The sequence below is a fragment of the Oncorhynchus mykiss genome, chromosome 8 (assembly GCF_057628025.1).
Source record: "Oncorhynchus mykiss isolate SJ-2025 chromosome 8, ASM5762802v1, whole genome shotgun sequence".
In the NCBI taxonomy this organism is placed as follows: domain Eukaryota; kingdom Metazoa; phylum Chordata; class Actinopteri; order Salmoniformes; family Salmonidae; genus Oncorhynchus; species Oncorhynchus mykiss.
In genome coordinates, this window is record NC_143029.1 from 27,595,676 (window position 1) to 27,611,088 (window position 15,413).

Consider the following 15,413-nt stretch of genomic DNA (forward strand, 5'->3'; position numbering starts at 1 on the left):
AGGTTGGTTAAGTGAAAGCAATATGGTGAACACCATCCTTTAACTTACCCAATCACTTGCAGATCATTGACAGGAAAGAAAGGTGTGTTTTGGAATTATTGGATCAGGTTGGTGTCTGGGTAAAATGAAGGAGGGACAGGGAATGGGTGCAGGGGCTTAACTCAAAATCAAAGGAGACTGAAGTCTGTTTAAATATTTTGCTATTGACTGAGACTTGCATGATAAAGAGCAGTGCTGTGAATATTCTTGCTTTTGATTATTAATGCATTAACTGTTGAGGTTTGAGTATCCAGTAATTCCTTATCGTTAATTTATGAAAGCGAGTCGGCGAGCAAGTACGTTATTTGTGTTTTCCAGGGAAGTACATCATTGTTTGTTTTTTTCCCTCGTGTGTGTGTGTGTGTGTCCAGTGTACGGGAAGCCCGTTCTCCCCTCCGGCTCCACGCCGCCCTCCCCCCTGCCCTTTATGCTGACAGGGGGGCCCTTCCCCGGGCTCCAGGGGCCGGCCGGTGAGGACACTGGGGACAGAGAGGGCCCTGACGTAGACGGGGCCCCGGATACCCCCCCGCCCAATGTGGAGAATATCCCGCGGCCCCTCAGCCCCACCAAGCTCACCCCTATGGCTCACTCACCCCTTCGCTACCAAAGCGACGCCGACCTGGAAATGCTTCGCAAGAAGCTGGCGAACGCCCCGCGGCCCCTCAAGAAGCGAAGCTCCATCACTGAGCCAGAGGGCCCAGCCGGGCCCAACATCCAGAAGCTGCTCTACCAGCGCTTCAATACCCTGGCTGGCGGCATGGAGGGTGGTGGCGCTGGAGCAGGGGGAGTCAGGGCGGGCAGCACGCCATTTTACCAGCCCGCCAACCCACCCGACTACCCCGGTGACTTGTTGGCAGACGCCGACAACGGGAACCCGCCATGTGAGGACTCACTCCCTCCCCCACCACCAGCCGTGGCAGAGGGGTCGTCCTCAGAGCCCCTGCCGCCGCCTGACGCCAATGACAACAAGCTGCTGCTGCCCCCACCACCGGCCCCCGAGGTGATCAGCCCCCCTGCCCCGGAGGCCTCGGAGGATACCAACAACAATAACCTAGGGGGAGTCTCGGTGGCCACCCTGCCTAGCCCTGTGCCTGAGGTCAGCTCTCCAGAGGAGGTTGCCACCACCCCCTCACAGCAAGTGGTGAGGCTTTCACAAAACACACACACAGCGACAGTATGCATGTTCATGTAGCAGCGGTGAGTTGGACTCTTGGTTAAGATGTTGGTTTCCGGAGCATGGGGTTCAGACCCACCTGTGACATACATACGCATGTCTGTCTGTGTTTGCACATACTCTTTACTAACGGTCTCTTCCCATCCTTCCCCTACAGGAGAAGCGAACTAACCTGAAGAAGCCCAACTCGGAGCGGACGGGTCACGGCCTGAGGGTGAAGTTCAACCCCCTGGCGCTGCTGCTGGATGCCTCACTGGAGGGCGAGTTTGACCTGGTGCAGAGGATTATCTACGAGGTCTGACTCTGTCGTTCGCATACACAATTTGTTTATTTGAGTAATTTAGCAGACGCTCTTATCCAGAGCAACTTACAGTAGTGAGTGTATACATTTTCATACTGTGTGTGTGTGTGTGTGGGCTAGTAAACCTGTCATAATTTAATTGCGGTGTGTTTGTGGTTGATCTTGGCGTGTCACTCGACTTCTGAACTCTTAGAAATGATCTTAGAAAAGAAATGGAACTCAGTCCACTTCTGTGTGGGGATCAAATTGGGACCAGCTGACCCCTGTGTTCTTCCCCAGGTGAAGAACCCCAGCACGGCCAACGACGAGGGCATAACCCCGCTACACAACGCAGTGTGCGCCGGACACCACCACATTGTCAAGTTCCTGCTCGACTTCGGAGTAAACGTCAACGCTGCCGACAGCGACGGCTGGTGAGCAGCCACACACCACCTGCACACAAGGGACCTTAAAGAGGTCGCTCATGCGTCACCGTTTTTCTTCTATACTGAAAGTGCAGTACTTGAAAAACTTGACTGCTGACATGGACACTTTTTGAGGATTGTATTAACACAGTGAACAAATTTACATAATACTACAATAGAGTTTGAGTGAACTATCCCTTTAACTTCTCTAGGTTAGGGGGCAGCATTTGGAATTTTGGATGAAAAGCATGCCCAAATTAAACTGCCTTCTACTCAGGCCCAGAAGATAGGATTTGGATAAAAGAAAGTTTCCAAAACTGTTAAAATAATGTCTGTGAGTATAACAGAACTGATTTTGCAGGCGAAAACCCGAGAAAAATCCATTCAGGAAGTAGGATATATATTTTCTTTCTATTCAATGCCATTACAGTATCCATTGACTTTGGACTCAAATTGCAGTTCCAATGCCTTCCACTAGATGTCAACAGTCTTTAGAAATTGTATCAGGTTTGTATTCTGAAAAATGAGGGAGTAAGAGCAGTCTGAATGAGTGGACACTACCGTGTCACAGAGCTTTTTCATGGTTTTCCGATATAAAGAGAGACTTTATCGAACAAAAGGAACATTTATTGAATAAATGAATGTCTTCTGAGTGCAAACATATGAAGATCATCAAAGGTAAGGGATTCATTTCATTTCATTTCATTCATCTCTATTTCTGACTTGTGTAACTCTTCTACTTGGCTGGTTACTGTTTGTAATGATTTGTCTGCTGGGCTATGTTCTCAAATAATTGTAAGGTATGCTTTCGCCGTAAAGCATTTTAAAAATCTGACACCGTGCTTGGATTCAAAAGAAGTTCATCTTTAAACCTATGTAAAATAGTTGTATCTTTTCTGAATTTTTATGGAGTATTTCTGTATTTGAATTTGGCGCTCTGCAATCTCAGGTTAAGACAGAATTCCCTTATTTGCATCTGTTTAGCTTCAGTCATTTTAGCCACTTTATTCATGACTCCAAAAACAAGGCTTCAGTTATGTCGAGATTTTGCTTTTTGTGACATACTTGCTTTCATAGTGTTGTATTTACATAAACAATTCATCCACTCACCTGCACCAAGGAACCCCCTATTTATTACCAGAGCACAGCTCTTTTCATACATTGTCACTGCAGAATAGATAAACGCATGAATGTCCTCAATGAGACAGCATACAATGTCCTTCATTTTGTAGCATACACAATATACATACAGACAAAAGCTCAAATTCTGAAGAAGCCTTAGTCACGGTTGTGTTTTTTATTGCCTATGATTAACTTCCCTAGAGGTGATTGGTCTCCATGGAACTATTGTAACCCCTCCATTTTGTGTGTGTCTCTCTCTACAGGACACCCCTGCACTGTGCAGCCTCCTGTAACAGCGTTCACCTGTGCAAGTTGCTGGTGGAGTCAGGGGCGGCTATCTTCGCCAGCACCATCAGCGACGTGGAGACGGCGGCAGACAAGTGTGAAGAGATGGAGGAGGGCTACATCCAGTGCTCTCAGTTTCTGTACGGTGAGAATACTGGAGGTTCATTGTTGCAGGGAATTACATTGACCGGGTCTCCCACTGCATCCAAAATGGTACCCTATTCCCTATCTAGTGCACTACTTTTGAGCAGGGCCCATAGGGCGACTAGACAACTAGAATATATTTGTTGTGTATATATATATATATTCTTAAAGGTAGACTCAGCAATATGATGTAGATGCAGAAAGTAAACAGCATAGTGGGGCAATTTCCACAACTAAGAGTGTTGAAGAGGAGGTTCAACTTCTCTTCTGTTTTGGTGCCCTGGCTACCATGCTCTCCAACAGCGTGAAACAAATTAGAATGTCGCTGGATTGGATAGCTTCCTGACCAATTCTGCTATTTTGGGGGTTTTCGCGCTGATCGTAACTTTTTTTTGTAGCTGTTTCTGCCCTCGTTTCCTAAGACCGAAAAGAGCATTTAAACATCAGAATAGCCATCACTAACCTCGATTTGGATGAAGAGTTCTACTTCAATGAGTCGGTGGCGCAGGACATAATGCTTACCCCAAACCAGGCTCTAATTACTGAGACCCTGAGAAGAAAGAGACAGCGTAAGTGAGGCGGAAATGCGGGCACCCTGACAAAACTACACTGAACAAAAATATAAACGCAGAATGTAAAGTGTTGGTCCCATGTTTCTTGAGCTGAAATAAAAGATCCCAGAAATGTTCCATACACACAAAGCGCATTTCTCTCAAATTTTGGGCGCAAATTTGTTTACAGCTCTGTTAGTGAGCTTTTTTCCTTTGCAAAGATTATCCATGGCATATAAAGAAGCTGATTAAAGAGCATGATCATTACACAGGTGCATCTTGTGCTGGGGACAATAAAAGGCCACTCTAAAATGTGCAATTTTGTTACACAACACAATGCCACAGATGTCTCAAGTTGAGGGAGTGTGCAATTGCATGCGCACATGTATGGTGTCTTGTGGGCTAGTAGATTGCAGATGTCAGTGTTGTGAACAGAGTGCCCCGGGGTGGCAGTGGGGCTATGGTATGGGCAGGCATAAGTTACGGACAATGTACAAAATTGCATTTTATCAATGGCAATTTGAATGCACAGAGATGTCATGACGAGATCCTGAGGCCCATTTTCGTGGCATTCATCTGCCGCCATCACCTCATGTTTCACCATAATATTGCACTGCCCCATGTCGCAAGGATCTGTACACATTTCCTGGAAGCTGAAGATGTCCCAGTTCTTCCATATCTTGCATATTCACCAGAGATGTCACGCATTGAGCATGTTTGGGATGCTCTCGTTCGACATGTACGACAGCGTGTTCCAGTTCCCGCCAATATCCAGCAACTTCGCACAGTCATAGAAAAGGTGTGGGACAACATTCCACAGGCCACAATCAACAGCCTGATCACCTCTATGCTGTAGATGCCCCTCCCTTTTTTAAATACAGTGGGGGGGAGGGGGGGGGGGGGGGGGGGAGTGGGAGTATTTAGTCAGCCACCAATTGTGCAAGTTCTCCCCCCCTTAAAAAGATGAGAGGCCTGTAATTTTCATCATAGGTACACTTCAACTATGACAGACAAAATGAGGGGAAAAAATCTAGAATATCACATTGAAGGATTTTTAATGAATTTATTTGCAAATTATGGTGGAAAATAAGTATTTGGTCAATAACAAAAGTTTATCTCAATACTTTGTTATATACCCTTTGTTGGCAATGACAGAGGTCAAACGTTTTCTGTAAGTCACAAGGTTTTCACACACTGTTGCTGGTATTTTGGCCCATTCCTCCATGCAGATCTCATCTAGAGCAGTGATGTTTTGGGGCTGTTGCTGGGCAACACGTACTTTCAACTCCCTCCAAAGATTTTCTATGGGGTTGAGATCTGGAGACTGGCTAGGCCACTCCAAGACCTTGAAATGCTTCTTACGAAGCCACTCCTTCAGTGCCCGGGCGGTGTGTTTGGGATCATTGTCATGCTGAAAGACCCAGCCACGTTTCATCTTCAATGCCCTTGCTGATGGAAGGAGGTTTTTCACTCAAAATCTCACGATACATGGCCCCATTCATTCTTTCCTTTACACGAATCAGTCGTCCTGGTCCCTTTGCAGAAAAACAGCCCCAAACATGATGTTTCCACCCCCATGCTTCACAGTAGTCCTCCAAACACGACGAGTTGAGTTTTTACCAAAAAGTTATATTTTGGTTTCATCTGACCATATGACATTCTCCCAATCTTCTTCTGGATCATCCAAATGCTCTCTAGCAAACTTCAGACAGGCCTGGACATGTACTGGCTTAAGCAGGGGGACACGTCTGGCACTGCAGGATTTGAGTCCCTGGCAGCGTAGTGTGTTACTGATGGTAGGCTTTACTGATGGTTACTTTGGTCCCAGCTCTCTGCAGTCATTCACAAGGTCCCCCCGTGTGGTTCTGGGATTTTTGCTCACCGTTCTTGTGATCATTTTGACCCCACGGGGTGAGATCTTGCATGGAGCCCCAGATCAAGGGAGATTATCAGTGTTCTTGTATGTCTTCCATTTCCTAATAATTGGTTGATTTCTTCAAACCAAGCTGCTTACCTATTGCAGATTCAGTCTTCCCAGCCTGGTGCATGTCTACAATTTTGTTTCTGGTGTCCTTTGACAGCTCTTTGGTCTTGGCCATAGTGGAGTTTGGAGTGTGACTATTTGAGGTTGTGGACAGGTATATTTTATACTGATAACAAGTTCAAACAGGTGCCATTAATACAGGTAACAAGTGGAGGACAGAGGAGCCTCTTAAAGAAGAAGTTACAGGTCTGTGAGAGCCAGAAATCTTGCTTGTTTGTAGGTGACCAAATACTTATTTTCCACCATAATTTGCAAAAAAATTCATAAAAAATCCTACAATGTGATTTTCTGGATTTTTTTTTCTCATTTTGTCTGTCATAGTTGAAGTGTACCTATGATAAATTACAGGCCTCATCTTTTTAAATGGGAGAACTTGCACAATTGGTGGCTGACTAAATACTTTTTTGCCTCACTGTATATATATATTTTTTTATCTGTGACCAACAGATGCGTATCTGTATTCCCAGTAATGCGAAATCAATACATTAGAGCCTAATTAATTTATTTCAATTGACTGATTTCCTTATATGAACTTTAACTCAGTAAAATATTTGAAATGGTTGCATATTGTATTTTTTTTGTTCAGTATACATCGGCGAGTGAATAAACCACCTCTACCCTCCATTCTATTAGCGAACGTATAATCACAAGAACAAACTGGACAAGATCCTTTCGAGACTATCCAATCAATAGGACCTGGAGAGCTGTAATATCCTACGTTTCTTGGAGCCCCCAGGTGGTGAAGGTAGGAAACATCTCGACTTCGTTGACCCACTTCACTGGGACCCCACAAGGGTGCGTGCTTAGCCCCCTCCTGTACTCCATGTTCACCCACGACTGCGTGGCCATGCACGCCTCCAACTCAATCATCAAGTTTGCAGACGACACAACAGTAGTGGGCTTGATTACCAACAACGATGAGGCAGCCTACAGGAAGGAGGTGAGGGCATTTGAGTGTGGTGTCAGGAAAACAACTGCTCACTCAACATCAGCAAAACAAAGGAGATGATCGTAGACTTCAGGATACAGCAGAGGGAGCACCCCCCTATCCACATCGGAGGGACAGCAGTGGAGAACGTACACATCGCAGACAAACTGAAATGGTCCACACACACAGACAGTGTGGTGAAGAAGGCACAACAGCGCCTCTTCAACCTCAGGAGGCTGAAGAAATTTGGCTTGTCACCCAAAACCCTGTATGACAGCCTGGTACGGCAACTGCACCGTCCTCAACCGCAAGGCTCTCCAGAGGGCGGTGCGGTCTGCACAACACATCACCAGGGGCAAACTACCTGCCCTCCATGACACTTATAGCACCCGATGTCACAGGAAGGCCAAAAAGATCATTAAGGACATTAACCACCCGAGCCCCTGCCTGTTCACCATGCAACCATCCAGAAGGCAAAGTCAGTACAGGTGCATTAAAGCTGGGACTTAGAGACTGAAAAACAGCTTCTATATCAAGGCCATCAGACTGCTAAACAGCAATCACCAACTCCGAGAGGCTGCTGCCTAAATTGAGACCAAATCACTGCGCACTTTAATAAATGGATCACTAGTCACTTTATACAATTCCACTCTGTTTACATATCTTACGTTACTCATATCACATGTATATTCTGTATTTTATACCATCTATTGCACCTTGCTTATGCCACTTGGCCATCGCTCATCCATATGCTTATATGTACATATTCTCATTCACCCCTTTAGATTTGTGTGTATTAGGTAGTTGGGGAATTGTTAGATTACTTGTTAGATATTACTGCGCTGTCGGAACTAGAAGCACAAGCATTTCTCTACACTTGCATTAACATCTGCTAACCCTGTGTATGTGACAAATAAAATTTGATTTGATAATATACATTTTGCTTGTTTTTCTATGTATCGGCAGGACAGAACAGCAGCTTTGGGTAAACTCGAGGGGGGGAGGTGTGTGTCTTTGTTAACAGTTGGTGCGTGATCTCTAATATAATGAAAGTCTCAAGGTTCTGCTCACCTGAGTTAGAATACTTCATCATTAACTATAGACGGTACTATTTACCACGAGTTTTCATCCACGTTTTCCATAGTATTTACCACCACAAATCAATGCTGACACGAAAACGACACTCAGCGAGCTGTATAGGGCCATAAGCAAACAAGAAAATGCTCATTGAGGCGCTGCTCCTAATGGCCGGTGATTTTAACTGAAATTCATCTCACCTCATTTCTACCAGCATGTCACCTGTGCAACTAGAGGCTAAAACACTCTTGATCACCTTTACTCCACACACAGAAACGCATACAAAGCTCTCTCTCGCCCACCATTTGGCAAATCTGACTATAACGCTATTCTCTTGATTTCCTGCTTACAAGCAAAGACCAGGGAGGTTTTCCAATGCCTCGCAAAGAATGGCACCTGTTGGTAGATGTGTGATTTTTTTTTATTTTTTAAAGCAGACATTGAATATCCCTTTGAGCATGGTGAAGTTAATGGCACTTTGGATGGTGTATCAATACACCAAGTCACTGGCTGGTTATAATAAACCATGTTTCTGGTTTATTCATCAAACTAGCTTACAGAGAGAGCAGTTATAGCTAAGTAGCCAGCTAACTTTGTAGCCATGGATTGTGCAACTTCTGTTGTTTAGCTAAGTAGCTAGCTGGTTGGTGTTTTCTTTTTGTAACCAGAGCAGATGAAAGCAACATTCACCTCCACAAATGTTGTTTACATTGATTACCATACTGAATGAAACAGTTAAGGGCAGCCTTAACTTTTTCACTTAATTTAACGGGGAAATTCACCTTAAGAAGTTTTGCGCAACTTACTTAAAGTTAAATAAACTATATGGGAAGAATTAAGGTATTTTATGCAACCGGGCCCAGGACCCTGAACAGCTTCAACCCCCAAGCTATAAAAATCAAATCAAATCTTATTTGTCACAAAGACATGGTTAGCAGATGTTAATGCGAGTGTAGCGAAATGCTTGTGCTTCTAGTTCCGACAATGCAGTAATAACCAACAAGTAATCTAGCTAACAATTCCAAAAGTACTACCTTACACAAGTGTAAGGGGATAAAGAATATGTACATAAAGATATATGAATGAGTGATGGTACAGAGCGGCATAGGCAAGATACAGTAGATGGTATCGAGTACAGTATATACATATGAGATGAGTATGTAAACAAAGTGGCATAGTTAAAGTGGCTAGTGATACATGTATTACATAAAGATGCAGTAGATGATATAGAGTACAGTGTATACATATGAGATGAATAATGTAGGGTATGTAAACATTATATTAGGTAGCATTGTTTAAAGTGGCTAGTGATATATTTTACGTTTCCCATCAATTCCCATTATTAAAGTGGCTGGAGTTGAGTCAGTGTGTTGGCAGCAGCCACTCAATGTTAGTGGTGGCTATTTAACAGTCTGATGGCCTTGAGATAGAAGCTGTTTTGCAGTCTCTCGGTCCCAGCTTTGATGCACCTGTACTGACCTCGCCTTCTGGATGATAGCGGGGTGAACAGGCAGTGGCTCGGGTGGTTGTTGTCCTTGATTATCTTCATGGCCTTCCTGTGACATCGGGTGGTGTAGGTGTCCTGGAGGGCAGGTAGTTTGCACCCGGTGATGCGTTGTGCAGACCTCACTACCCTCTGGAGAGCCTTACGGTTGTGGGCGGAGCAGTTGCCGTACCAGGCGGTGATACAGCCCGACAGGATGCTCTCGACTGCTAAATAGTTAGTCCGGCAGCTATTTGGTTAACTATTTAACGATCTGTATTACCCCTTTTCGTACTTTTTTTTTACTCATCACATATGCTGCTGCTACTGGCCTCACAACCGCAGACCACGTGTCACCACACCAGCCCAAGTCCCCCACATCCGACTTCTTCACCTGCGGGATCGTCTGAGGGGGGCTGCTGAAGAGTATTTCTGGCTGTAATAAAGCCCCTTTATGTGGAAAAACTCATTCTGATTGGCTGGGCCTGGATCCCCAGTAGGTGGGCCTGGATCCCCAGTAGGTGGGCCTGGCTCCCAAATGGGTGGGCCTCAGTGGTGGTCAGTGCCGTTTCAGATGAGGAAGGACAATTTTGAGCATGGCCTTATGTCTATTACATCATATTGGATGACTCATTCATATTCCATTCACCCAGTTAAATGTAACAATGATAGGTTTAGGCTACTACATGATACTCCATTTTTTTCCAAACCCATCATGAGGTTGCTACAACCTAGCCTATGAATGAAAGTTTACAACGTAGTTGCAGAGGTCGAGAGACAAATTTGATGTGACAGACTGTGCCACATGGAGAGACAGTGACATTCAATACTGTCTTGCACACTCTTGCCTACATCTAGCTGATATTGGGTGTATTCATTAGTCTAACAGTTGCAAACAAGAGTTTATATTGGACAAATTCAGGTATGTTTATCCCCGTTTTGTTCCGTTTGCTTCTGTATCAGAAACGTTTTAATAGAATCGCCAGAATGAATACACCCCTGATCACGCATAAACACAGTTCAGTTTCCTAGCAGCCACATTGTATTCCTTCTCGCATCTACGTTATGCGCTCTCTTCCTTTCACCTCTTCCCTTCACTAGTAGATTTCAAAGCACAAAACATCAGCTGTATGTGGGGGGAAAAAAACTTTCCAAGAGAACCGCTATACACAGCCTACATCGTTGTCACCATATTAGCTAAAGTAACGTCAGTCAGCATAGCTAATAGAACTAATGCCTTAGGAAACTAAGCTAAGCTAAGTTATGCAGTAACGTTAGTATACAGTCAGTAAGCAGTTACACCGGCGGGCAACGTGGCAATAAATTAGTAAAACCAAAAGCTTACCTTAACTTGGAAGAGTTCCAGTGTTGGATAGTCATAGCCAGCTAGCTAACATTGCTCAAACAGAGGGATGCTGTGTGTTTCAGTAGGCTAAACTAGCAGGCCGTATTTGCTAGCTAACTGAAAGTGAGAAAATGTCATCTTTCTCTCTTGCTTCTCCTTTTACGAAGAAATTAAATTGTTCAAAACTGTTCAACTATTGTCTTTCTCTGAGTAAACTACTCACCACATTTTATGCACTACAGTGCTAGCTAGCGGTAGCTTATGCTTTCAGTACTAGATTAATTTTCTGATCCTTTGATTGGGTGGACTACATGTCAGTTCATGCTGCAAAAGCTCTGATAGGTTGGAGGATGTCCTCTGCAAGTTGTCATAATTGCTGTGTAAGACTATGGAAGTGGGTGAGAACAATGAGCCTCCTACGTTTTGTATTGAAGTCAATGTACTCGGAGGAGGATGGAATGTAGCTGTCCTCCAGAGTGCTGTTAAGGCTACTGTAGACCTTTTGCAAAATAGTGATTTATATTTTGTATAGTTTTATCTAAACATTTTTTTAATGAAATTCACTGAAGATGGTCCTCCCCTATGCTAAAATGAAGGCAGTTAAACAATTTTAAAAACATTACAATACATTCAATACATTTTTTCCTGCACTGTGTTATTTACACACTTGTCACATTTATTGTCTTAGTATGCCTCCATTTTTTTGTTTCCTTGACAGAAAAATGTATCTCGACTCTGCATTTTCAGCAGTTCTTACTATTGCCACTAGAGGGCGATCAGCAGATTAAGAGTTTTTACTCCCGAAGTTGACTATTTGTGTTTGCCACTTCGCTAACCGTTCTCAGCTGTTAGCCACCAATGTGTCTATTAAAAAATTTAAATAAAAGTTTCCTTGACAGACTATTTTTTTCTCCTCTTTGACTGTTAATGTTTGGCAGATTTGTTGGTGTCTTCTCCCAAAGCTAATAGCTGAGGTCTAGCAGTTTCTTTCTGCCAATAAAAACAGATTGCAATTTTTTCAAGTCATTACGGAGTTATTTAATGTAACAAATCAAACATTAAACCTTGTAACATTACCAATTCAGGGTAATTCATGTTAACCTCGTGAACAATTAATTTAGACCTGCCGTTTATTTGAAGCAGTTAATTAGATGACCGTTGCCTGGTTATTAAGAGACAGGCAGTGTTTAACTGAAGTTTTACGGTAAGGATAACTATAGTACCTGTGTGTGTTCTACCAGGTGTCCAGGAAAAGCTGGGCGTGATGAACAAAGGGGCGGTGTATGCGCTGTGGGAGTACGAGGCCCAGAGCCCAGATGAGCTTTCTTTCGGCGAGGGCGACGCCATTACCATCCTGCGGCGGCAAGACGACAGTGAGACCGAGTGGTGGTGGGGCCGCCTGGACCACAGGGAGGGTTATGTACCCCGCAACCTGCTGGGGGTGAGGCCTGTCAAACGCACACATTCTCACACACACCTGTTGGGATGATGCCTGCTCACTGCTTACCCCTGGGCCCATGCATTGTTCCCAGTTTTCAACTCCATTGTGACTGTGTTTGGCAGTACTGGCCCTCTCTGATGTATAACCAATCTGTCTCTCTACCGCTCTCTCTCTACCTTTTCTCTTCCTTGCAGCTCTACCCCAGGATAAAACCTCGTCAGCGCTCCCTGGCTTAGCCCCTCTGCCTCTTCCTTGGGTGAAAAACTGGACTACAGGCAGGCGTGGCCGAAGACTGGCGGAGTGGGGAGGCCTGGTGCTCCCCTACTGCCACAGTTTCCCCCTCCTCCCTGTAACCCTGGCTATGGGACACCGGACAGTGTTCAACACTGACACACACACACACACACACACACACAGACCCCAAAAAAAGACAGGATCCCTATGCTACCCCTTTTCGGTTGACCAAACCCCACTCTGCTCTCTCACTATCTCCTTTCAGCTTTATTTAAATCTGTGTGTGTGTGTGTGTGTGAGAGAGAAAAGCTGGAGCACAAGGCTCAGTGGAGAATCAAGTGCTTACCTCTGACGGTTGATGTGTGTGTGTTTGGAGAGGGTAATGTGTGCGTGTGTTTTGTGGTTTCTGTGTGTGTGTGAATAGTTTAGAGGGCCTTGTGTGTTTGGAAAGTGTGTGGGTTTAAGGACTAGAGAGAGGGTGCTTGTATGTGTACAATAGGTATGTGTGACATGTGGATGGTGTATGTGTACCAGTGTTAATTTAGTCAATAACTATGACAAAATAATAGTCCAGCTATTTTTCCTGACAAAAACTAATGATGATAGTGAGATGCCATGAAAAAAACAATAACTAACCATTTTGTTTTCTTTTTAGTTGATGAAAACGTGACTAATGAACATTCAATTTGACATGAAGCTCCCTTTAGTCTGTTTTGTCCAATCATAAGCATGCATGCCTTTGCAGAATATTGAATGCAATCCTCTCATTGGCTAAATTAACGTCTTTCAGTTGCAGGGTCTGATTGAGCTGATCTGCCCGGCTCTCCCTCACAGCTCCCGGCGGTCACTTCAGTCACTTGTGTATCTTTTGAACTGATGCTCAGGACACTTCAATTGTAACTAACCTAAACTAGAAACAATGTAGGCTATTTTTGCTTTGATCAGATCAGAAAAGATTTTCCCATGTGTGCTACTATTCATCTGTGTTGCTGCTCTCACGGCCCACTAATACAAGTGCAGTTTTTTAAATGGAAAATATGAATGCCATTTGCTTAATATTAGGAGTACAGTAATATTTCTGGCATTGTTGGAAATCTCAGATTCTCCCCCTTCAAGGGAGTCACTGTTATTTATCCCCATCCCAAGTTTATGATGGGAGAAAGAGCTGAATGCCTAAATTGTTTCATCTGTAGCCAAGGCTTTATAGCCTGTATGGTAAATCATGGCTGGATTTGGTTACAATCTGCCTTGTCCAACTAGGCCTACTATCTGAATGTGCACATGACTGAAAGGTTATGTATGATGAGTTTAACAGGTCAAGAATTTGTGTTTGCTGTGAAGAGGGGTGACAGTTTGAGGTCTGTACAATGGTGTGCCAGATTCTGAATGTTATGTACAATCATAACAGGGATTTTACATTTCCCTCTATCGATATGAACAAAGAGTACCTATATCAATTCTGTAGGTCGCTTGCTAAGTAGCTTCCAAATAAGCCAGAATTTTAACACTCCTAACTTACTTTTCCATCATAGCTTCTTTTCCTTCTCAAATGATAGAGATTATTTAGGGATTTGACACTGCCCTTCCACATGACAAAACAAAAAGGCCTTAGGTTATTTTCCATAAGTTAAAAAAAATATTTCTCAACATATGTTCCTGGATTTTAGTCCCAGGTAAAGTACTCTTCGTTAGTAAAGTGTATTGGATTATTGAAATTTCCCAAACAAGATAACTTTTTTTTTTATCTTCTCACGGAATAAAGTACTCATCCCCTAATTTTCTTGCGCCGTCAGGGCCATGCTATCATAACATACCCTTTTTAACTATTTAAAATTTGTCACGTTAAGTGCCCTGCTTTAGTCATAGAAGTTATCAGCAAAAACACACTTTATTTTACAAAAACTTTTAAAGCTTCACTCAACTTGTCAGCTCCTCCAAAGAGATGTGTCCAACCGTTGCCAATATAGATTGAGATTTGAGATAGAAAGTGGCGTATGTGATGAACAGGGATGCAGTGTCCTATGCGTTTGCTTTCGTGCAGTGAAGGAGCTCTCCTTCGGGCAAACGTGTGTGTGTGTGTGTGTGTGTGTGTGTGTGTGTGTGAGATACGTCAGGCCTCACTCACCATAGAGTCATGATCAGGGGGGGTCCTCACCACTTCACTTCAGGCGCGTGTGAAAGTGTTATAATTGAGCACTTGATCAAACCCACGCTCTTACAAATCTGATGGGTGTGGCCATTCAAGCAGAATGACATTTACATAACACTAAGGTATTCTTTTGTTGTATTACCCCTACTTTCCCTGCCTGACCTTGTTTCCAGTTCTGTGAGATGAGATTTGTACCTTGCCCGGCAAGGCCGGAAAAGAGCTTTACCCTAATAATCTCTGTAAATACTGAGATGAGTATGTTTGACTGTCTGCTGTATGAAGACTCATTGACTCGTGGGGGTTCGGTAAGCGTTAAGGATGCAGTACTTACACATCCTGTCCTGTAAATGTGCACAATAAAAATAATTCCCCGCATGACAAATGGTGTAGTCAGTTTCCTTTTTTTGTGGTCCCATGGTTTGCTTGCAATAGCACTTTTGCAAGGGCTGAACTCAATCCACTGCATCCGCCTATGTCGCCCTTCCCATCTGCGGTGGAAAGTGGCAGAGTTACAGCACTGCTTTCCAGAAAATATAAAAACATAATGTAAAGTATTAGTCCCATGTGCTGAAATAAAATATCCCATACATTTTCCATATGCACAAAAAGCTTATTTCCCTCAAATTGTGCACAGATTTGTTTACATCCCTGTTGAGCATTTCTCCTTCGCCAAGATAATCCATCCACCTGAC

At 43.8% G+C, this 15,413-nt stretch overlaps 1 protein-coding gene across 7 annotated transcripts in view; it reads left to right on the forward strand.

Moving 5' to 3' along the window:
- The window catches only part of ppp1r13bb (protein phosphatase 1, regulatory subunit 13Bb), a 79,857-nt gene extending 64,754 nt beyond the window's left edge, over positions 1-15,103 (forward strand). For all 7 annotated transcript variants that reach the window (XM_036985201.2, XM_021612187.3, XM_036985199.2 and 4 more), the window contains 6 exons: positions 411-1,180; positions 1,371-1,508; positions 1,794-1,927; positions 3,304-3,470; positions 12,139-12,338; positions 12,533-15,103. In XM_036985201.2, coding sequence (XP_036841096.2) covers positions 411-1,180; positions 1,371-1,508; positions 1,794-1,927; positions 3,304-3,470; positions 12,139-12,338; positions 12,533-12,574 — 1,451 coding nt within the window. In that variant the 3' untranslated portion in view covers positions 12,575-15,103. The remainder of the gene's footprint in view (positions 1-410; positions 1,181-1,370; positions 1,509-1,793; positions 1,928-3,303; positions 3,471-12,138; positions 12,339-12,532) is intronic.
- The last annotated feature ends 310 nt before the right edge of the window (positions 15,104-15,413 follow it).